Source organism: Aquarana catesbeiana, linkage group LG02, assembly GCF_042186555.1.
Source record: "Aquarana catesbeiana isolate 2022-GZ linkage group LG02, ASM4218655v1, whole genome shotgun sequence".
Taxonomy (NCBI): domain Eukaryota; kingdom Metazoa; phylum Chordata; class Amphibia; order Anura; family Ranidae; genus Aquarana; species Aquarana catesbeiana.
The window spans coordinates 101,238,685-101,262,464 of record NC_133325.1 but is presented as its reverse complement, the minus strand read 5'-3'; the positions used below and the strand labels follow the sequence as shown (position 1 = coordinate 101,262,464).

General features: G+C 42.7%; 1 protein-coding gene across 3 annotated transcripts in view; it reads right to left on the bottom strand.

The window, feature by feature from the left end:
* The window catches only part of TRPC4 (transient receptor potential cation channel subfamily C member 4), a 301,283-nt gene that overhangs the window by 33,418 nt on the left and 244,085 nt on the right, over positions 1-23,780 (bottom strand). For all 3 annotated transcript variants that reach the window (XM_073613285.1, XM_073613287.1, XM_073613286.1), the window contains one exon: positions 449-588. In XM_073613285.1, coding sequence (XP_073469386.1) covers positions 449-588 — 140 coding nt within the window. The remainder of the gene's footprint in view (positions 1-448; positions 589-23,780) is intronic.

Below are 23,780 nucleotides of genomic sequence, written 5' to 3'. Positions count from 1 at the left end.
CACACCACCTCATCAGAACAGGGGAGTGGCAGCCCATTACAAGACCTATGTAAATTGTCCCTCTTAGGCAGATAATAACAATGGTGGAAAGGTACCGGAAAAACAAATAATTTTAACCAATTTGGAAAGGAAAAATGAAGGTAGCTAAATTGAAAGCAGCTAACACAGGGTTTTTTACAGCTGCTCTGTAGTGTTAAACTAACCAGCACTTATACAGTACATGAAGCAGAATTGGGGAGTGTCATTTTCAACACCTCCTCAAACACTACCCAGTCCTAAGTGGCTGATGATATAAAACATTTGTTTTCATTTTTACAATTAAATGCATTTTATAATTTTTTTTTCAATTATTTTATGTAAAACAATTTTGGTTTTTGAGATTGTGAACTCCTTAGGATACTTATTTGTATTGTCCATGTGAATGATCAACAATTTATTTTTACTGTACCTGTGTATATGCAACAATTTTCAATGAAATAGTTGCCAGGTATAATGAATTCATCACAAAATCCATTAAGTTCCACCAGTCATGGACGTAATCTTGAAATCCTCCATCCCACATCTGCTTGATTTCAGCCCAAATGATACCTATTGATGGAGAAAACAGTAGTTTAGAATAGACATATTTAGAAATTTCAATAAGCACATTAGAAAGGTGGTCAAGGGCCTGAATAATGAAGCTGCAGCAATAGCATTTAAGGCACCTTAAAATGCACTTATGGCATACTAAAGTGGCCTCTTAACCAATGTTATACCAGTTATTTTTAGCATGCCTTAAGCACCATTTGCCACTTGACAAATTTATGATAAATGGAGATGTCCAGGGAAAAGGAAATCCCTTGTTTATTCAGGCCCCATTTATCTGCAATTACATGGTCATGCTTGCACAACCATTTGCTTTAAAAGCTGGCAATTCCAAACAACAATGAAACGCAACAGTTCTCTAGGAGAATAACCGTATTTTCACTCTACTACATTCCCTAATGCACCAAGCAGGGCTGGATTTATCATTAGGCTCCCTATTTAAATTGACTGGCAAAACTATGTATTATAACAAAATTAGACATCATAGCCAAACAAAACATGTTGAGGCTCAAGGTAAAAAGGTGAAGGAGATGAATTGTCCATACCGCATCAGTGCACCTAGAACTCTATCCTACGAGCAGTTCAGTTTTAGGTTTATGGACTCAGAATGGGTGAATTGTAAATAAACCATACAGAATTCTATTGGCAGTAATTGACAAACTGTTCAGGGAAGCCACAGTGCAGACCCAGTTGGATTACTCTGGGAGGTGGTGCAGAAGTTTGGCTCCTTTTATTATATATGGGAATATGTTCTGATATCCAGGGCTAGGATGGGAAGGGGGGGTTGGAGGGGCAGCCACCCTGGTTTTAGTGCCCTCGTGGGGGGGGTGCACCACAAGCGTGCTCCAAATTAGTGAGAATGCTACAGATCGCTGGTGGGCAACTAGTGGACTACAACTTTCCTTCTCCTGGGCCACATCTTTCTGTCTGTTCTGACGGTTACTGCTGTCACTATTCCCTTTAACTTGCCTACTTCTGCTCCCTTCACCCCAACCACTCACAGCCTACATGGAAAACACACAGTCATGTGTAACTTTCTGCCCACCCCCAGATGCTAGAAACAAAGTAAATAGCCACACATGCCCAGTGCATCCCCCATTACAGCTATGGGCAGCAAAAGCACTGGGGACAACAGCATACCTAGAGCACACAGGGTGTTAGAGAACTGTCAGAGTGTGCCCGGCGCACACACACACGCATGCGCGCATTCACGGGCATCGGCAGATTCCTTCACGCGCCATTGCACATGCCCGTGCGCATCGGAATGCGTGCACGCGCAGGAGCGCGCCCCTAGCCACAATTGGCACCAGACGGTCTATTTAAGGGTTGCTCTGACTTCTGGAAAGTGCTGACTGATCTTCAGCTGTGCCCTGAGACTCTGAACCCTGCTTGTCTGATTGGATACCTGTTACTGAACCTTGACTTTCCTAACCCTGCTTTTGGACTCTGATTACTTTGATTATTGATTCCTGATCCTGGCTCCCCTGCTTCTGTTTATGCCTTGGTACCTTGCTGCCCGCCCGTTGGTGAACCCGGCTTTCCTGATGACCTCGCTCCTGTCTCCTGCTTGGCTGCACGCTGCTTCCGAGTACCTGTGCTGGCCGTCCATCCTCTCAGCTTTTCCGGTTCCAGTTCTTCACCGGATACCCTGCCTGCACCTCCAAGTCTGAAACTCCTCCTGCAAGCTCTGCACGCAGAAACTACAGGCACTCGTGTTCCTCCTGACTCTAGCCACCATCTCTTCCACCTCCAGGGGGCTTGGGTTGGAGATACAAGAGAGGCCGACCTCGTCTTTTCAGACTCCTACCAGGTACGTGACACAGGGCGTAAGCCCATCTGCATCAAGCATTAGCAGCAGGGGAGGGGGCACAGTTTAGCAACTTTGCCCTGGGTGTTTGACGACCCGGCCTTGGATCTGATGGCAATAACATAATATGTGGTTGGCTGTGAGACACTCTTTGCAGCCTTGTCATCTTAGGTCATGGCCTATATAGGCTATGCAGAAATTCAGCCCTGGCACCCAGTTTATTAGCAATGAATCATAAAATATCTTGTTTGTCTACAATATGTAATTCTAGTTGAAAATTGTAACTCTAGATATATGACTTTCTTCAAAGTATATCTAAAGGAAAAATTTGTTTTCACTTTGCATAGAGTAGGGGAGGGTTTAAATCAGAGCCAGCTTTTTTATGGTCATCTGTGTCTCTTTTTAGCTCTTGGTCAGTTCTGTCTGCACATGTTTTTGATCAATGAGAAACAAAGTGTATTTGTGTGAATGAGTCTCTAGCTGCTCAAGGAAAAATAATGCAAAAAAAAAAAGCACACAGTGATGCCCAAATCAAATGACACCTTACACTATCTCTCCCTCTACTGCTCCCCTAACCCTCACATCAACCCACCCTTAGGAAAGCCTAAAGCCCAACTTTTAGCAACAATTTTAAAAATTGAAAAAGTCTCCCATCAGGTATCTAAAAAAAAGATACAACTCAGGTCGCACTGATCACCTTTTATCCAGGGCTTCAGTCTTCCAGGTAGACATGGAGTCACTCAACTCAGAAGACCAACGTGATATTGTGGGTGCAGGGCATTAATTCCTGCCCCTTAAGGCAGAGTCCTAGGCATTTTATTGACTCCCCCCACCCCCACCCCCACCCACACATTTGTGATCACTTCCTATTATCTACTTGTTTTTTTTTTTCCTGCAGTGCAAATACCTTTTTTTTCTTGTAAAACCTCTGCTTCCACATTACCTTATTACATTAGGTACGTCATGTCTTTCTGCCCATTGGCTCTTGGGATATGAGTGTCATCAATCCCAGGAGTCAATGGGCATCCTCCACTTCAATGAGTGTGCCGTGCTTTATACGCACTGTGCATGCACAAGATAGGGAGGGGTATGCTGGGTATCCAGCAGCGCTGTACCCCGGAAGGAGATACCAGTGGGCTTCAGATGCCCACACTGAAGATGGCAGCATGCTTGTGGGGACAGCAAATTAAATAATATAAAAAAAAACAACATTTAGAAAACCTACATTAACTACTAATCCTGTTTAATAGCATTAGGCGCAAACAACACGGGGGTGTTTTAAAAAAAAAAAAAAACTGTTGGAACTCCGCTTTAAGGGAGGGTTATCTCATCACACTTCATCTAGAAGTTTGTGCATATAATGTGAGTACATGGTTCACCTTTGGCAGACCCTGAGGAGTATCAACATGGTGCCACATTAAACTGTAAGGGCCCCATTAAAAATAAAAAGCTTAGGGGATGTCTTAAACAACACGCTTGGGGTGCCTTAAACCTGCATATGAAGTGGTTCACCTGTAGGATATACTGCTGGAAAAAAAAGCATCATCTGACAATGTAAATCCATCATCAATCACAATGGCAAACGTATGACCCGCCGACAAAAACACAGTGACCTGCTCCACGACGATCCCCTCTTATAGCGAATAACAGTTGCTGGCCATTGAATGTCAACAAATTAACAGGGGATGCTGGCAGATGTAATTGACCAAATATCGTACTGACCATATCTGGTCAATGATGTCACCTAAGTTGTCTACCAGCTTCTTTACAATTTGAAGCAAGCCAGCGGCTGGACAGAAGCTTTTATTTGGTGGCATAGAAGTATAGAAGCGTAGAAAAGTGGCGGTGGAAACAAGACCAAGTGGCCCATCAAGTCTACCACAGAATTATATATATATATTTTTTGGCAACTTTTTCATATGAGTATAGATCTTTTGTCCCAAGCATGTTTGAATCCACTTACCATTGACTGGCTCACTACCTCTGCTTGAAGATAATGGTAATACCTCCACTAAATGAAAAACTTCTAGCTGCAGAAGGTAGAATTAGGTAAACTGGCCAAATCTTGCTATTTGGTTAACCCATTTGGGCTCATCCCTAATTAAAATAGTGCACAGAACTGCACTGAAGCTATCACATCAGTACCACTCTCTGTGTCATCCAAGACCAATCACTGCTAGTAAAAAATAAAGTAAAATATATATCAGAGGGGGCCTCTGAAGGGGAGAAGGAATACTGTGGTGCAGATGGCTGAGGCCAAAGCTTGGCTATAGCCCCTTCTTTCCATATATATACTGTGGTGGGAGTCTCCACCTCAAAGAATGAAAAGCCTGAGCTAAAATGTTTTTCACCTGGAGAGTAATTTAAGCTTTACTTTCCTGATTACTTATGGAACCAGTCAAACTTTGTTCAGTAAAAAAAAAATCTTATTGCACTAGATATTTAAATTGGTTTAAAAAAGATTAAACCTAATTTAGCACTCATATTTATAGCATTGTGGGAAAGGGAACAAATTTGCTAAACAAAGTAAGAAGATTTGTACTCCATGTCCTGTTATAGCCATCCCACAATTAATTTTTTCCTAATTACATAGTAAAAATAAGAGATAAAAGCAGGCAGAAAGAAGAAACAAGATATTTAAAGAAAAGTAAAATAACTATCATATGTTGATAAAACTGGTTTAAATAAAAGAGCTTTAAAAAGAATTTAAAATTAAATATGTCACATGCTCACAGCGGTAGAATATTGACAAATGTCAAAATCCCTTTTATTTTTTAAATTCATTTTGCTCTAAAAAAAAAAAATATCAGCTGGGTTCTGTTATTTTAGTTTAAGTCTCCATTGCTAAATCAGAAAACTGCAATAAATTCCACTAAAAATCTTAATTCTGTCTTGTGTTTAGGGATTGTCATTATGTAAAAAAATTGTATTCCTATAGAATTTTACATTGAAACAATTACTTTGATATTGACTGACCTTTATGTTCTAAGGCTGACCTTTGACTTTATCAAAAACCCTGGATTTCCCATGACTGTTGTACCTTTGCAAGCAGTATATGCAAATTAATTGGAAATGTGCAAAATGTTTGCATTCCTAGATGGGTTTTCCTGAAAGAAAAAGTGTTTACTAAAAAGTGTATGCCTGGACAAGATTCCCCCCAAATTTTTATTTTAAAACCAGTACATCTCTTCAGTACATGCACATTTCCAAAGGTTTTCTTCATTTAAAATTACTGCAAGTACAGAAAAATGTGTCGTTGATCTGCCAAAATTAGTCAGAGTAACCCAAACAATCAATTTGGGATGACAAAACAGTTCCTTTGCTCCACTGAAACCCCAACCAGTGTTTTCATCCTTGCCTGCCTAACTACAGAACCCACCTATCCACTCACCATACTGTCCCATGACACATGTGTACACTGAATATTTTCCCAGCAAAACCATGCTGCTGCCTAATTCCCAGGAGCCTGCACATACACAATGCCTGTAGGGAAAGAGATCTTGAGAGATGTAGTTCTGGGGGTGTGCCTATATCAGTAGGAACTAAGCTTCCAACAGCTACCCCTGCAGAATTTTGACAAACTTGGTGAAGATGTTACATGGAGTAATAAGAGTTCATGCACAGGGCTGTAATCAAATGATGCCTGTTGATGCTGGCTGTTGCTGCTGGCTGAAACATTCACTGGAAAAAGCAAGTGCATTTTCACGTAAAGTGCACATGTTTAAGCATGTATAGTGTTTAGAAGCATATACTTGTAAATTCACTAATGTGTATTAATCATACATACTAGAATACTAGAATGAATTCATGCACATACGCATGTACAGTAGATATACACGCATCCCTTTAGGCGAGTACATGCATATATTACTCCAAATATGCACCCCAGAGTGGAATACTCAGGCATTTTTTTTACAGACCTGAATGCAGTGCTAGAAATGCTGCTAAACATGGCTGTGTGCATTGACTCATTGGCTACAGTATCATAGAGCTTTATTCAGATCTGTACAAAAAAATTGTTTACAGACCTAAATGGGGCATTTTTAACATTTATGGGCCCCGCCCAAAAAATATATTTATTGCTGCAGCAACAGAGTGCATTCTTTAAGGGTACATTTGGGTAATGCATTTACAGTACATAACCACTCTACAAATATAAGGCGTAAAATGACTACTCTATATGAATATAATGGTTACACAATGTTTGTTTCAGGCACTGAACAGCAATGTACTACTGCTATGGATCTAACAGAGGTTCTAATTAGCAAAACCCATTCATTTCATTCTTTTTAAATTATGCATTGTAATTACAGTTACAATATTTATCAACTTTCCCCAACACAGTGTGAGTCTTCTTACACAGAGACCAATGTAATACTGCTTACTGTTTACAGCTCACGCTTTACAAGTCAACGTTTTATGTCTGGTTCATTACAGATTATTAAGGTTTACGAAAACAAAATATTAACATATTAAATTGTTTCAAAAACAGGAAAATGCAACTGTCTGCGAAATGCTAAAGACAGTAAACATTTTATTAGAGGAATTTCAAATGCATTTTAATGAAATATTCATACCTTATGTATTTTCTTTTTGCCATTGCTTAACTTTTAATATAAAGTGCTATAAATTATATTAACAACTGGATTTATCTAGTTAATAAACTCTCTTCCTAAAGCACAATCAAATGTGATGAAGAAAAAAAAATTGTCAGACAATAGACAGGCCAATATCCTCTATTAAATTAATTTTGGCTTTCAGAACTTTTTTTTATAAGAACATGGGAAGTAAGACTTGTGTACAGTAACCAACTGAGAAAAATCAAAAGTCAGATTGCTAGGGGTTCCTTGAGCAGTGGTCGATTGAACTCCCATCTGATGGTGCTTGCATACAGATATTTGGCCAACAACACTTGAAGGCCATGTAGCCTCTTTTCTCCTCCCTCAGATGAGTAACCACTGACACCAATGATCTTTTAAAGTGGTTGTAAACCCTTACAGACCACTTTTACCTACAGGTAAGCCTAGATTAAGGCTTACCTGTAAGTGCAAGAAATATCTCCTCAACCTACACAGTTTAGGAGATATTTGCAAAAGATAGGCACCGATGTCTACGGCGCATGCACTGCAGACAACGCCGCGCAGGTGCACTGAGCGTGCCGTTTCTAACGGTGATCATGCCGTTAATGGCGGCTCCCGCACACAAGAGCAGGAGTGACGTCTTTGCGGCTCTGGCCACTCACAGGGCCGGAGCCGTGATACCCAGAAGAAAGATGGACGCTTCGTGGAAGAGGGGACATCGGTGACATCGCAGGCTCCTGTGTCAGGTAAGTGACACATAATGAGCTACTATGCGATGCATAGTAGCCCATTATGCTTTACCTTTGCAGGGAAACAAAGAGGAAGTAAAACCCATCAGAGTTTACTTTCTATTTAAACTGCCTGTACAGGTGGCATTCTTCACTAAAACTACCAAGATATGGGTGGCATTCTTCATACCAGCTCCAACTGTATGGGGGGAGGTATTCTTCCCACCAACATTAAGGAGGCCCTCCTCCAATGACCACCAATGTGAAGGGGCCCTTCCCCACTGGCTACCAATGTGAGGAGGAACTTTTGCACTGACCACCAATGTGAAGGGGTGTTATTTCACTGGCCACTAATATATAATGACCCTTCTCCACTGACCACCAATGTAAGGGGGCACTTTTCTATTGACCACAGATGTGAGGGAGGACTTGTCCACTGACCCCCATTGTATAAAGGCACTTCTTCACTGACCACCAATGTAAAGGGATCTAACTGCGTTTGTTTTTTCAACATTATTCTTATTGTTTTTTGTTGTAATTTCATAATTCGTACTGAAAAAAATGTTACTATATAAAGCAAAGTGCTAGGAGATGGTGTTAGAAATTGATCCACCTTGGATACTCTAAGGACTGCCACATTCTTCATTATATTATTTATTAATATATCTACAATTTACTGACCTTGCTAATGTATCATGACTTGTAGATAAAATCTTTGGCTGGGTTTTTCTGAAATGTTGCTTTGAAAAAAAATGATTCTCTATTCTTCTTGGAACCTTGACTATGATTGGTTAATATCTAACTATGGTGTGAGACCTTACCTAGAGTTTTGTTTCTATGGGACGGAAATTAATTCCAGATTTGGGAAATGCAGGCTGCACAGTACTCCCCCCCCCCATGTCAAACCTTAAATTCTCCAAAGACAACCATATGAAATAATAAATACACCAGACCTTATATTTGGCAATAAATGGGCATGGCACTTTATTTTGGTTTGAAACATAAATAAATATCATCAAAAACCAATTTCATCAATAAGGAAATAATTCAAAGTATTAATATCTAGTTGCTTAGTCATAAAAACTCAAGCGAACACATATTCAAACATAAACCAGTCCCCCCCCCCCGAATTCCAGAAGTGACAAATCCACAAATACAGTACCTGACCACAAGATTATGTTTCCAGTGCGATACCATCGTGCTGGTTCTCGGCGACAGGGTACTGTGCATGTCGCGCTGGCTCGCTCATCGGAAAAGGAAAACTTTTTTTCCTTTCGCGATGAGTGACAGGCAGTGCTGACAGCTGTCTGGTATGAATCCTAAGGGGGAACGCCGCGCCAAATTTAAAAAAAAAAAAACGGCTTGGGTCCCCCCCCCCCAGGAGAGTCGTGTCAACATCGGAAGAAGAGAAGAAGCGACGAGACAGCGGCGAGACAGCGGCGACAAGACAGCGGCAGCAGACCGGGCCCCCGCTGGCAAAAGAGCTGGAAGAAGATAGCGGAGGGGCCCGGGAGAAGAGGCAGAACACCAGGAGAAGAGGCCGAACACCAGGAAAAGTCAGAAGGAGACCCCCCCGAAGTCAGAAGAAGACCCCGGAGCTGCCTAATAAATTACTCTTAAAATCTGTGTACTGTGTTTTTTTTTTATTAACATTTTTTTCCCTAGGTGAATGGGTAGGGGTACCATGTACCCCATACTCATTCACATAGGGTGGGGGGCCGGGATCTGGGGGCCCCCTTATTAAAGGGGGCTCCCGGATTCCGATAAGCCCCCTGCCCAGGGACCCGTCAACCAACAGCCCTTGTCCTCATCAACATGGGGACAAGGTGCTTTGGGGTGGGGAGGCCGCAGGGCGCCCCCTCCCCCAAGAAACCCACCCCCCATGTTGAGGGCATGCGGCCTGGTACAGCTCAGGAGGGGGGGGCGCTCGCCCGTCCCCACCCCCTTTCCTGGCCGGCCGGGCTGCGTGCTCGGATAAGGGTCTGGTATGGATTTTGGGGAGGACCCCCGCACCGATTTTTCAGCGTAGGGGGTTCCCCTTACAATCCATACCAGACCTAAGGGCCTGGTATGCCCCTGGGGGGGAACCCACACCGTTTTTTTATTTAAAATTTGGCGCGGTGTTCCCCCTCAGGATTCATACCAGACAGCTGTCAGCACTGCCTGTCGCTCATCGCGAAAGGAAAAAAAAGTTTTCCTTTCCTGATGAGTAAGCCATCTCGGCACTGGCTCCCGCGACGGGGCTCGCAGGTGTCAAATCTCGCCGAGAAATGCGCCGAGATTGACACAATATCGCGGTCACCTACTGTAAGTGCTCAGTGCAGGTGGGAGGGTGCTATGATGATCCCAAAAGGCAGACACACCTACGTTCTGACCCTTTTATAATGTGCCCTACACCTTCTGGCAGGTTCTCTTACTGTTGATTGGCCGATCATACCTGTCTGGCCAGGTAAGATAAAGTCTTAAAGAGACATTACACCAGTCATTCATGTTATAACATTATTAAAATAAACCAACCACAATTGATAAATAACTTATAATTAATAGAACAGAAGGGGGAGGGAGGCAGCCACAGACCCATGCAAGTGTGCCCAATTAAATTGAGCCCACTTTAGCATGGGAAATGCAGTCTGCACAGTACCCCCCCCCCCCCAAAGACAGCCATATGAAATAATAAATACACCAGACCTTATATTTGACAATAAATGGCCGTGGCACTTTATTGTGGTTTGAAACATAAATAAATACCATATCACCAATTTCATCAATAAGGAAATAATTCAAAGTATTAATATCTCATTGCTCAGTCATAAAAATTCAAGCAAAAACATATTCAAACATAAACCAGTCCCCACACACCAGACTTATTGCTATAAGTCCGGCCTACCTCAAGCTTGCAGCCCTCTCAATGTAGGACTGAAGGTCCAAATTAAAAATATCATTGTCAATATCAAATAGGTGAACCAAATCCCTCCTATACAGGCCTGAAATAGCGCCTTCCAGATTTATATGTCTAAACAAGAACCCATCAGTGGCATGAATTTCTGAACACATCTATTGATCTTCTTTCTTATCTTACCTAGCTTATGTAACTCTGGGAAGCCAGCCATACTAGGCGAGGAATCATTTCCGAAAATATTATGGTTGTCAACGGGGAAGCCATTTTAAAATGGTATAAATCAGTTCTAATCATACGCATCAAATTTTTGTATGGCCAACATCATTGCCCGCTAAATGTACGATGAGGACCGACAGGTTAGGCCAAAAATGTAGAATGGACTTTTTTTGATGAATTTTTATAATATTTGATTTTGTATTATACTATATATTTAATTTAACGGTACTGTGTGTTTGGAATATATATACACGCCTGTGACTAAACATTCACTAGAACACCACACACAATATATATCTTTATTGGTATAGGGTGAGAACACCTTTAAATACATGGTTTCATATTCACATACTGACCTATCAGATTGCCTGGCGTAGTAATAGCACTTGCATTTGAGAAGTGTGACTCACCAGGAGGTTCACTCTTCAGGTGACGGGCAGCGCCACCCACCCCTCATATATTTATTCTTAACACCATTAGTGCCCCATTTGTGGAGCCCCCAGGGGAGGCAGCAGCCCAGCCTACACCTAAGCGCAGAATTATACCAATTTATATAAAACGTTATCAAAGTAGTGAATGATACTATTATAGCCCGATTCAAAATCAATAACCCAATGAAGGAATGTTGAAAACCTCTCAAAGTATGCGCAGGACAGGGAACACCCCATTGGGAGACAAATATCATAATAAAAATTACCCTCAAAGAAGATACCAAGAGAATGAAATGCCACAGGTGATATAGGCAAGAGCCGAAATGCAGCCTTAATGTTTGCTTTGGCCATAAGGGCCCCAGCACGATACCATCAAATTTTCTGTATGGCTTCTTCAAAAGAATTATAAGATACAGATAATGACGTTGAATCTATGTCATCATTCAAAGAGCCCCCTTTGGTAAAGAAGAGGTGGTGAATAAGTCTAAATGAAGTATGCTCTTTTTGAGGAACCACCCCTAAAGACGATATTCTAAAATTGGAAAAGGGGGTAAAGGGAATGGGCTCTCCATGCAGCCTTAACTAATTTCTTTATCTAGTTTTACCCTAACAATGTGAGAATACTTGTCCACAAACTTCAAATTACCCAGAACCTGTCAACCTGTCCCCGTAAATTTAGGTAAAACAAAGCCATTAGTAAATCCATCAATTATGAGCTGAGCCGTCTCCCTGTCTGGGTATTTGTCCAGCCAAGGGCACATGTTTGCTATAATCACAGGAGAGAAATCTTTTGGATGAGGATTCATGCTGTGCCTTGCTGACGGCATTGGCCCTTTTAAAACATTTGGCCACTGGGTGGTTGCCAGAACAATGTGAACATTCATGCTTGTACTTACACGGTGTTCCATTGGCATTGACTTTCGTTGTAGGCATAACAGACACCTTTCCTGTAAGGTGAGACTGAAGAATAAGCTAGTGGTTGCCTATTAGTATTGGCATTTGATGCCAACATGAGGTTAAGCCACAACCCCACATCCTTCATACCCCATTTCAACTTATGATGAATGGACAGCTTTTGGCGGAACGACTCATCATAATTAAAAAAGCCCAATCCGCCAAAACTCTTATATGCTTCCAGAACATTTTCAAGGTGTTGAAACCTTATAAAATGGGAGCAGTGACAATATGTCCACAAACTCCCCTCTGCATATCTTCTCTTTTAATGTCATAGTTAGGTGAAATCCCAAAGGAGAAATATTGCAGGGGAGGACATCTTTAAAACATGCTTCTGGAACAGCATTTCGGTTTGCTAATAGGTTGCTCAGAGAGGCAAGGGTTAACATTCAGTAATTCACTCACACCTGGCACAGGAGAAATAGCAGGCACAGTCAAATCTAGCTGAGAACCAGACAAAGACTTAATAATTCTGCATAGAGAACCTACTAAATTGTGCAACACATGTACATTAGCCAACTCACCCTGATGCAAGGCAGAAGCTGCAGCCAAATAGGCTCACCTCTTCCTTCTCACGTGCTGGCCAAGCCGCCAATTGTTTTTTCAGGTGCCGCCTCTATGTTTAGCAGACGGGCTCCTTTTTCCCCCACTGGCATTCCAGGAGTCACGCGCTCCAGGGGCCAGCTGCTTCTAGACCTGCGAGGCTGACACTCTCTCTCCCCAGAGGCTCTTCTGCCATGGCTCTGACCTGCTGCTGGTAATGGCGTTGACCCGCCGGCCTCTTTATCCCTCTCATGTCTGGGTTCTCCAGCTGCCTCCAACTGCAGACACTTGCACAGCCATTCTTTACCACCTCTGGCTTATGCCTTCTCTATCACACTCCTCAGCTGGCTCTCCACTCTGGCAGCTGCACAGGTGTTGTAGCTCTCTTGCTGTGATGATCCCAAAAGGAAGACACACCTGTGTTGGGACCCTTTTATAATGTGCCCTACACCTTCTAGCAGGTTCTCTTACTTTTGATTGGCCAATCATACCTGTCCAGCCAGGTGAGATAAATTCTTAAAGATACAGTACACCAGTTATTCATGATATAACATTATTGAACTAAACCGACCACAATTGATAACTAACTTATAATTAATAGGACAGAAGGGGGGGAGGCAGCCGCAGTCCCATTCAAGTGTACCCAAATAAATTGAGCCCACTTAAACATTATACCACCTATTGCTAGTGAATAGGGATGAGCCGAACACCCCCCTGTTCGGTTCGCACCAGAACTTGCGAACAGGCAAAAAAATCATTCGAACACGCAAACACTGTTAAAGTCTATGGGACAGCACCATGAATAATCAAAAGTGCTAATTTTAAAAGCTTATATGCATGTCATAAAAAGTGTTTGGGGACCTGGGTCCTGCCCCAGGGGACATGGATCAATGCAAAAAAAGTTTTAAAAACGGCCGTTTTTTCGGGAGCAGTGATTTTAATAATGCTTAAAGTGAAACAATAAAAGTGTAATATTCCTTTATATTTCGTACCTGGGGGTGTCTATAGTATGCCTGTAAAGGGGTGCATGTTTCCCTTGTTTAGAACAGTCTGACAGCAAAATGACATTTCAAAGGAAAAAAAGTAATTTAAAACTACTCACGACTATTAATGAATTGCCGGTCCGGCAATACACATAAAAGTTCATTGCTAAAAACAGCATGGGAATTCCCCACAGGGGAACCCCGAACCAAAATTAAAAAAAAAAAATGACGTGGGGGGACCCCCTAAATTCCATACCAGGCCCTTCAGGTCTGGTATGGATTTTAAGGGGAACCCCACACCAAAATCTTTTTAAAAAATGGCGTGGGGTCCCCCCAAAAATCCATACCAGACCCTTATCCGAGCACGCAACCTGGCAGGCTGCAGGAAAAGAGGGGGGGATGAGAGAGCACCCCCCCTCCTGAACCATACCAGGCCACATGCCCTCAACATTGGGAGGGTGCTTTGGGGTAGCCCCCAAAACACCTTGTCCCCATGTTGATGGGGACAAGGGCCTCATCCCCACAACCCTTGCCCGGTGGTTGTGGGGGTCTGCGGGCGCTGGGCTTATCGGAATCTGGAAGCCCCCTTTAACAAGGGGACCCCCAGATGCCGGCCCTCCCCCCTGTGTGAAATGGTAAGGGGGTATCCTACCATTTCACAAAAAAACTGTCAAAAATGTTAAAAATGACAAGAGACAATTTTTGACAATTCCTTTATTTAAATGCTTCTTCTTTCTTCTATCTCCTTTATTCTATCTTCTACCTTCTATCTTCCTTCGGTTTCTTCCTCTATCTTCTTCTTCTGATTCTTCTGGTTCTTCCTCCAGTGTTCTTGTCCTGCATCTTCATCTGTGGCGTCTTCTTCCCTTCTTCTCCTCGGGCCGCTCTGCATCCATGATGGCATGGAGGGAGGCTCCCACTGTGTGACGCTTCTCCTCTTCTGACGATTCTTAAATAATGGGGGGAGGAGCCACCTGGTGACCCCGCCCCCCTCTGATGCACGGGGACTTGACGGGACTTCCCTGTGGCATTCCCTGTGATGTCAGAAGGGGGCGGGGTTATGTAACGGATGACCCCGCCCCCTCTGATGTCATGGGGAATGCCACAGGGAAGTCCCCATCAAGTCCCAGTGCATCAGAGGGGGCGGGGTTATCGGGTGGCCCCGCTCCCCGTTATTTAAGAACCGTCAGAAGAGGAGAATCGTCACATAGCGGGAGCCTCCCTCCATGCCATCATGGATGCAGAGCGGCCCGAGGAGATGAAGGGAAGAAGACGCCGCGGATGAAGATGCAGGATGAGAACACTGGAGGAAGAACCAGAAGAACCAGAAGAAGAAGAAGATGGAGGAAGAAACCGAAGGAAGATAGAAGAAAGAAGAAGCATTTAAATAAAGGAATTGTCAAAAACTGTCTCTTGTCATTTTTAACATTTTTGACAGTTTTTTTTGTGAAATGGTAGGGGTACCCCTTACCATTTCACACAGGGGGGAGGGCCAGGATCTGGGGGTCCCCTTGTTAAAGCCCTTTAATTAAAAAAAAACGAATTGAAAGTAATAAAATGTGAAGCACCAATTGCCAGTAGTCCTGATAAAGTTCACAAGATGTGTGAACAAAACGCTTTGACATGCTCTCCTAATGGCCGAGACCTTGCTTGGATGTTTGCCCTTGGCTGTGAATGAGGCAATTCCTGTAGACATGTGCATATTTTGCTGTCGTTAGGAAAAGGCGGTTTTAAGCCTGTATTGAACTCCTGGCAAAGTGCATGGGTTCCATGTTAAAGGCTAATTATAAGAAGCTCTTCACAGTGTCTATCACATCTTAATGATGTAAGGATTTGAGTGGGGTCTGGACCATTAGGTGAAAAAAAAATTTTTGACAATATTGTCATTTTTATTGGAGCGAGGCGAACATTTTCTATATTTTTGCACAATTATAATTTTGTATAATAAAACTGTGTTTTTTTAAACCACATTTGACCTGCAAAGTAACCTTCTTTTCAGGCTTTGCCTTCGAAGTTTCTTTATGGCTGGTGTGACATACGTTTTGAGGCCAAAAGGTTGATAACCTACTTCCTCCACTGCCCTAAAGATGTTTTTAATGTCTTTAAAGATAACTGAGTTATAAATATTCATATCATGCTAAATAAATAAGCAGGATAACAAGAGGAAAGCTATTTCTAAAATTTGAGATTAGCCTTCTCCTGGAGACTTAACTCTATTTTTTTTTCTTGCAGCATCATCACTTAACGCTTGTCACACATTTCTCTAAAAATATTTTGTATCAAGCATATATATGATAAACGGTATGTGAAGGTTAAAGTAACACTGCTGAAGTCAGCAATCTTTTTTATAGTACACTAATCCAAAACTTCAAATTGTCAGATTCAGCCTTAAATCGTCCCTTACTAGAGCTTATAAGAAGCACAGCATGTAACAGTGAGAAAGCCGTCTGTGGAGACCTCCCACTGAGAAGCCAAAAGGAAATTTGAAAGTTTCTCTCATAAAGTTTCTAAAGATCATTACCTAACAGTAGGGATGGGCGAACGGTTTAGCATTTCTCCGAACAACCGAATTATCGGATTGTTTGACCATTTGTTCAGGTCCCCGAAGGACCACAATGCACTGAGCCACCGCACAGTGCATTGAAAGCCCCGATTGGCTGAAGCAATGAAAGCTACGCCTAATCAGGGCACAGAGCACTGTCAGAGCCATGATTGGATGCTGTCATGATGACTGTATCCAATCATTAAAAATTTCTCTTAATCTCACCCCACACTATAAAAGTATTCTTTCCATAGCGGCCATTTGTAGTGTGATAGCGGCGTGGAGAGAGATAGAACAGGGCTCTGTTCAGTGCTATTAGACAGTTAGTGTGCTATAGTGTGCTATTCTGATTCTATTGTTAGTGTAGAATATCAGTTTAGTGTGCATCTAGGGATAGTTCAGTCAGTGTGAGTGTAGTGACCGTTTAACACAGTATATTTTATTGCGTTACTGCAAGTTTAACACTGTATATTTCAGTGCGTTGCGTGCCATTTAACCCAGTACATTTCTTTGCGTTAGTGCACGATTAACGCAGTATATTTCAGTTGTGTTATTGCAAGTTTAACGCCGTGCAGTTCAGCGCATTACTGCAAGTTTAACGCCATATATTTCAGTGCATTACGTTCCGTTTAATGCAGTACATTTCTGGGCGTTACTGCGCTCTTAACGCAGAATATTTTAGTTGCGTTACTGCAAGTTTGACGCTGTACTGTTCAGTGCGTTACTGCAAGTTTAACGCCATATAGTTCTGTGCATTACTGCAAGTTAAACGCTGTATATTTAATTGCATTACTGCAAGTTTAATGCCCTATATTTAATTGCGTTACTGCAAGTTTAATGCCGTATATTTAATTGCGTTACTGCAAGTTTAATGCCATATAATTCATTGCATTACTGCAAGTTTAACGCCATAAAGTTCTGTGCATTATTGCAAGTTTAATGCCATATATTTAATTGTGTTACTGCAAGTTTAATGCCGTATATTTCATTGCCTTATTGCAAGTTTAACGCCATATAGTTCTGTGCGTTATTGCAAGTTTAATGCCATATATTTCATTGTGTTACTGCAAGTTTAACGCTGTATAGTTCACTGCGTTACTGCAAGTTTAATGCCATATATTTAATTGTGTTACTGCAAGTTTAACGCCATATATTTAATTTAGTTACTGCAAGTTTAACGCCGTATAGTTCTGTGCATTACTGCAGGCTTAACGCCATATATTTCATTACGTTACTGCAAGTTTAACACTGTATATTTATTGCAGTACTGCAAGTTTAACGCCATATATTTCAGTGCGTTACTGCAAGTTTAACGCCATATAGTTCTGTGCGTTACTGCAGGTTTGACGCATTGCATTATATTATAGTGTATCCGTGGAGTGTGTTTGTGTAGTGAATACTCAAACTAAAGTAAACTAAACACCACTTTCCATTGATTAAAGTGCATCCACATACACATTTACACATCTTTATTACATTATGAGGCAGACATTCCCATGGCACTGTAAGGGGGCCAGCAGCCAATGTGTCCACAGGCAAAGGTGGATGTGGTCAGTCCTCAGGCAGGGCATCATTTCCTCTGTTTAGTGATGTTGCCTGTGCTATCCAATCACAGCATGCAGAGGAGGTGGTGGACTGGTTTACTAAACCATCCTTATCCTCCGTCACCCAAGCAGAGACTAGTGCACAGTCCCCTGCAGCTGCCAGAGTGGCAAAACCTGCCTCCTTGTCCACAGCTATTCCTACCATAGTCCCAGCATCAGTCATGGAGGAGTCAGCGAATTTATTTGAACACAGCGTCAGCCACTTGCACCTTGATGATGCACAGCCATTACCCGATTCAGAGGATGTTGGTTCTGAGGTTGAAGAAGGCAGGAACATGAGCCTACAGAGGGGGGAAAACACTGGTACACAAATTGGCATTCATGTTCCCTCAGCCACAGCATGTTGCCAAGTTGTCTCCAGTGGTAATGAGGATGGAGAAGGTGATGATGATGAGGTCACTGACACGACTTGGGTGCTGGATAGAGCAGAGGAGGAAAGTAAGGGTGAGGCACAACCCCAATGAGGCAGCCATCATGCAAGAATAGAGAGCAGCAACCCTATTCCATCAAATTGTGGAGCTGTTATCTCCCGGCCCACTTCCCACAGCTTAAGCTGTCTGGAACATTTGTAGTACATGTGCAGCCGATCGCACTGTTGCTATTTGCAAACTTTGTTTTAAGCACATCAAGTGAGGCAAAAACACCAACCATGCTTGATAAGGCATTTAACCTCCCACCACTCAGCCCATTGGCAAGAGCACCTAAAAGCCACACAAAAGGGGCACAAATCTGTTTCTCCTCCTTACTCACCTCAGTCTGTCCCTGCTATACCTCACGACCTCTCAGCAGCCTCCACTGACAGGGATGATGGTATAGCGCAGGGTGTCCCAGGTCCTTGCAGCACATCTGCCAGCAGCACACCACCAGCTGTAGACTATTGTTGGCAAATTTCTCTGCCCCATCTGTTGCAGCAGGAAAAAAATTCATTCCCTGCCACCCACATGCCCAGCATCTAAATGCAAGAGCTGTACAACAATGGCAGGTTCCCAGTCGCTATTTCTTTTCACGTAAAGCCATTTCAGCTCTCTACCATTACGTGGAAGGCAATGTTGTGGCATCGTTGGGCAAGGCAGTCAGCCGCAAAAGTCCACTTTACTGCTGACACGTGGTCCAGCAAGCATGGGCAGGGATGATATATTTTATTCACAGCACACTGGGTAACTTTGCTTGCAACTCGAAAGGATGCAGGACAGGGCTCAGTGCTGCAGCTTGTTGTGCCCCCACGTCTCCATACAGCTGGTGATGATGCCAGATTTGTCAGCTCTACCCCCTCTTCCTCCTCCTACTCCTCCTTCATCTCCATGCCCTCCTCTGCTAAATTGTCCTATGAACCTTTAAGTACCCCTTAAGTGTTCAAAGGGCTATTCAATGAGTCAGGCTAAAAGGTGCCATGCAGTGCTTCAGCTGGTGTGTCTAGGGGATAGGAACCACACCGGAGCAGAGACTCTTGCAGCTCTGCAGGGACAGGCCCAGAGGTGGTTCACGCCATGCCAGCTGGAGCCAGGAATGGTGGTGTGTGATAATGGCACAAACCTCCTGTCCACCCTTAGACAGGGAAAGTTGACACATGTGCCATGCCTGACACATGTCCTCATCAGCTGGAGGTCCACTAGCTGCATATCCCTCCTCTATAGGGTTAAGGTGTGAAGGCGCCACCGACACCCAAAGAACAATTTTTCCGCACCTGTTTGACAGGTGCATATCATTACTATTTTTGACAGCAAGGTCAATTCTTGCTTTCATCAAGAGTACCTCTATAGGGTTACGGTGTGAAGGCGCCACCGACACCCAAAGAACAATTTTTCTGCACCTGTTACAGAAGTAGAAATCCAAAGTCTGTGGTAGAGACACCAGAATTTATCCAAAAAATCTCTAATCTTGTTCCCAGTGCACTACATTGTGGCCTCATCATACAGACTGGCTCGCCAAGCCGTTGCTTACAAAATAGGGAAAGCTTGCAGGGAAAATGTCATTTTTTGGGCTTTATAAATGCAATTATTGCTGAAACATCTTTACACAGCACAGATGTGTCACTTTAAAGGTGGACTAAGGGGACCCCCCAGGCACTATATTGAAAGGAATTTTTCATTTTCATACTTTCACTTTAAGCATCAATAAATCACTGCTCATTTAAAAATGAAATTTTTTACAAACTTTTTTTTCATTGATACGTGTCCCCCAGGGCCCCCATAACCATTGTATGCCCAATTACTTGCATATAAGCCTTCAAAATGGGCACTTTTGATTTTCCGTATTCGGGTCCCATAGCCTTCAATGGGGTTTGTTATTCGGTTCGTTAATGGTTTGTCTCTGTAACTGATACAATCTGCAGAACAGCTTGTTCTTTTGAAAAATAACACTTACTGACAGGATGACAGGTGAAAATAAAGGAAAGAAAGCCTAAAACGAGTGCAGCCATCATATTTAAGAATTGGTAAACTGAAATATAATAAAATGTTTGCTTTTTGGTTTATTACTACTTTAACTGAAGAACAAAAATGGAGGTCAAAAATTACTTTTGTTGCTTATTCCTTTAACCTCTTAGCGTGGGCGCCTCCTGGCCCTTTAAGAGTTTTATGATGCCGGGAGCGGGGCTTAAGACCACATGATCACTGTTATTGGCTGTCACGGCGGTCACGTGATCCGAAAACTCCCGATCGCAAGGAGCCATAAGGAGCTTTCGGTTAGGCAATGGTAACTTTGCCGGGAACATGCAGCGCACGCACTCTCGGCACAGGTGTATTGGCAACAATTCACACAAATATGCGGCCCCCTCGGCACTAAGCACCAGGCCCCAAGAGGCTCCATATTTGGGTATGGCCCGGGGGCCAAGGGATTAACACACTTTTTACATAATGAAGAAACCTACTCGTGCGTGAAGTGTTTCCAATAGTAATAAAGTAATAGCATTATCAGTGGCAAAGCAAACACCTAACATCCCCCCCACAATTTTTTTTTTTCAATAAACATGTTAATAAATGGCTTGCAGAAGCATATACAAGAACCTTCAGCTCTCAGCTTTCCTAAAATGTAGCAAGACTCCCTGTGCCCACACAGTCCTGTTTATACAGCATCAATTTAAAATCTGCACAGGTAAATAGATGTACAGTTTTATATCTATTTTTAGTCTAGAAATGCAAACATTAAGCAATTATCCTGCAGTTATTAAGCACACTGAGCACAGTAAAACCAAATATAGCAATGTAATTGCTTATCACTTGTTTTCCTTCCATCGTCTGGTTTGCCTCCAGATTCTAAACCCTATTCTATTTGAAGTGGTTTATCTTGGTAATTTATATAAGGAAAACAATTTATTTCTCTACAGCTCTTCTTCTGCCGAGGCCATCACGAAGATATTGTTCCTCAAATTATTTATAAAGCTATTAGAATTTACTTTGAATTGAAAAGTACATTTTTCTTCCCTTTATAGTTTTAAATTCTTTGTAACAGATATTCTTAAAGGCCCACTCCAATCAAAGAGCTAAACTGTTCTCAACTGCCATAATGTAGCCACCCAGAGACAGGAAAATGATTATTCACTAGTGGTGAAAAGTTTAAATTTGTATTTTTTGCTAGAAAATTACTTAGAACCCCCAACTATTATTTATATTTTTTAGCAGAGACCCTAGAGCATAAAATGGTATTTGCAATATTTTATGTCACACTGTATTTGCGCAGTGGTAATTCAAACGCAGTAAAAAAAAAAAAAAATTAAAACAAAAAACAGTAAAGTTATCCCAATTTGTTTATATAATGTGAAAGAGGATGTTATGCAGAGTAAATAGATACCCAACATGTCATGTTTCAAAATTGCGCACGCTCGTGGAATGGCGACAAACTATGGTACTTAAAAATCTCCATAGGTGACACTTTAAATTTTTTTTACAGAGGAGGCCTGGTGCTAGAATTATTGCTCTCGCTCTAACGCAGTAGTGTATTTAGGTCTTGTGCTGCCCTAGGCCTGACTAAACTTGTGCACCCCCTAATTTCTGTCAAAATTCTGTCAAGGCCACACTCCTTGCTGTTTAAGACCCGCCCTGAAATTTTCGAGTGGGGACACTAGTTCTGAGGGCCTGGGGGGCGAAGAGCAATGGATTCCCCTAATTTGCATAGATTTCCCTTTCACTACCTGTTTGGCTATGGGGCAGGAAGTGAAGGTAAATCTCTGCAATGGGACAGAAATGGTAAAAAAATACACTGACAGGGGTTATAACCCTCCCTTACTCTATCCAAAATGTAAAAAAAAGTGTTGCCTATAGTTCTACTTTAAGCACAAATTTCTGATAATTTTATGGAGAGGACTAAGAAGATATAACCATGCCAATGGTGCAGTAGAAAACATATAGCACAGTGAGGAAGGTTTGTGGTCCAGGATGACAGAACAGCCAAAATTAGAAGCGCCCCCCCAACAGTTGCGGAATGCCGGCCGCCCGCCTAACGGAAGCAGTACGGACGCTTTATGGGGGCGCTAGACTAATTTGCCTCTCAGCCCAGTCCGCTCCATAAGACTGGTGCTACACTAACAGTGTAGCGCAAGCTGGCGTGGACTCTTTCGGTACTGCCCCCCTTGCAAAGTGCTGCCCTAGGCCTGAGCCTTGTCAGCCTAGGCCAGGATACAGCGGTGCTCTAACGATCACGGCGATACCTTGCATTTGTGGTTTGTACACCGTTTACATATGTGGGTGCGACTTACATATGTGTTCGTTTCTGCGCGTGAGCTTGGAGGAACGGGACACTTAAAAAAAACAACATTTTTCTTATTTGTTTTACTTTTTATTTTTACACTGTCCCTTTAGAAAAAAAATGTTGATCACTTTTATTCCTATTACAAGGAGTGTAAACATTCCCTGTAATAGAAATAAGCATGACAGGTCCTCTTTATTGTGAGATCTGGGGTCAAAAAGACCTCAGATCTCACATTTACACTTAAAAGCAAAAAAAAATAAATGTAATTTTACTTTGTCTATTTTACTAATAAAAAAAAAGGTACTTTAACCGCTTAAAGACCGCCCATATATACTGCGGCAGGCGGCTCTATTGCGCAAAATAACGTACCTGTACGTTGTTTCCTGCAATAGATACTGTGAAAAATTGGGCCTTGGGCACTGGTGCTGGTGCCACAACACTGCAACCCCTCACAGATACTCTAGTTGGAGCGCAGGAACGAGCCCTGCTGCAAAGAATTGCATCAAAAATTGTAATTACACGCCCCTGTTAAACAGGGTCTGAAAAATTGGGCCTTAGCCACTGGTGGCGGCGCCCAGAAACAAAAATATTCTAACAAGCTATCAGCATGATCATTGAGGAGGAAGAGGATAGTCACTCAGCATAACAGGATAGTCACTCAGCATCAACATAGGCAGTCTTGAAGGGATCTGACTTTTCATTTATTCAGTTACATCCGCATCAGGTGCTTAGTATCTGGTGGTGATCCAAGACTGACTTTCCTTGCCTGCCTCAGGACATTCTGTAAGCCCGGGTACCAGCCAAGAACCACTGCTCCACCAAGTTAAGGACGTGAGCCAAACAGGGCACATGGGTCAGTTGTTCCTGTCGGGGGGCGGCGAGGAGGTTGGTGCCATTGTCACAAACCACCATTCCTGGCTTAAGTTGGTGGCATCAACCACCTCTGAACCTGCCCCTGCAGGGCTGACAGAATCTCTGCCCCAGTGTGGCTCCTGCCCCCCAAGCACACCAGCTCAAGCACCGCATGGCATCTTTTGGCCTGAGTACTTGCGTAGACCCTTGAACACCTACGGAGCACCGCTGGTTCCAAGGACAAAGCACAGGAAGAGGCCATGGAGGAAGAAGATGAGGAGGGGGTGGAGGAGAGAGGTGTGTCAGAATCACCAGTAGTGGTATTTTGGAGGCATGGTGGCGGAACAACCTCCAACACTACTGCACCTTG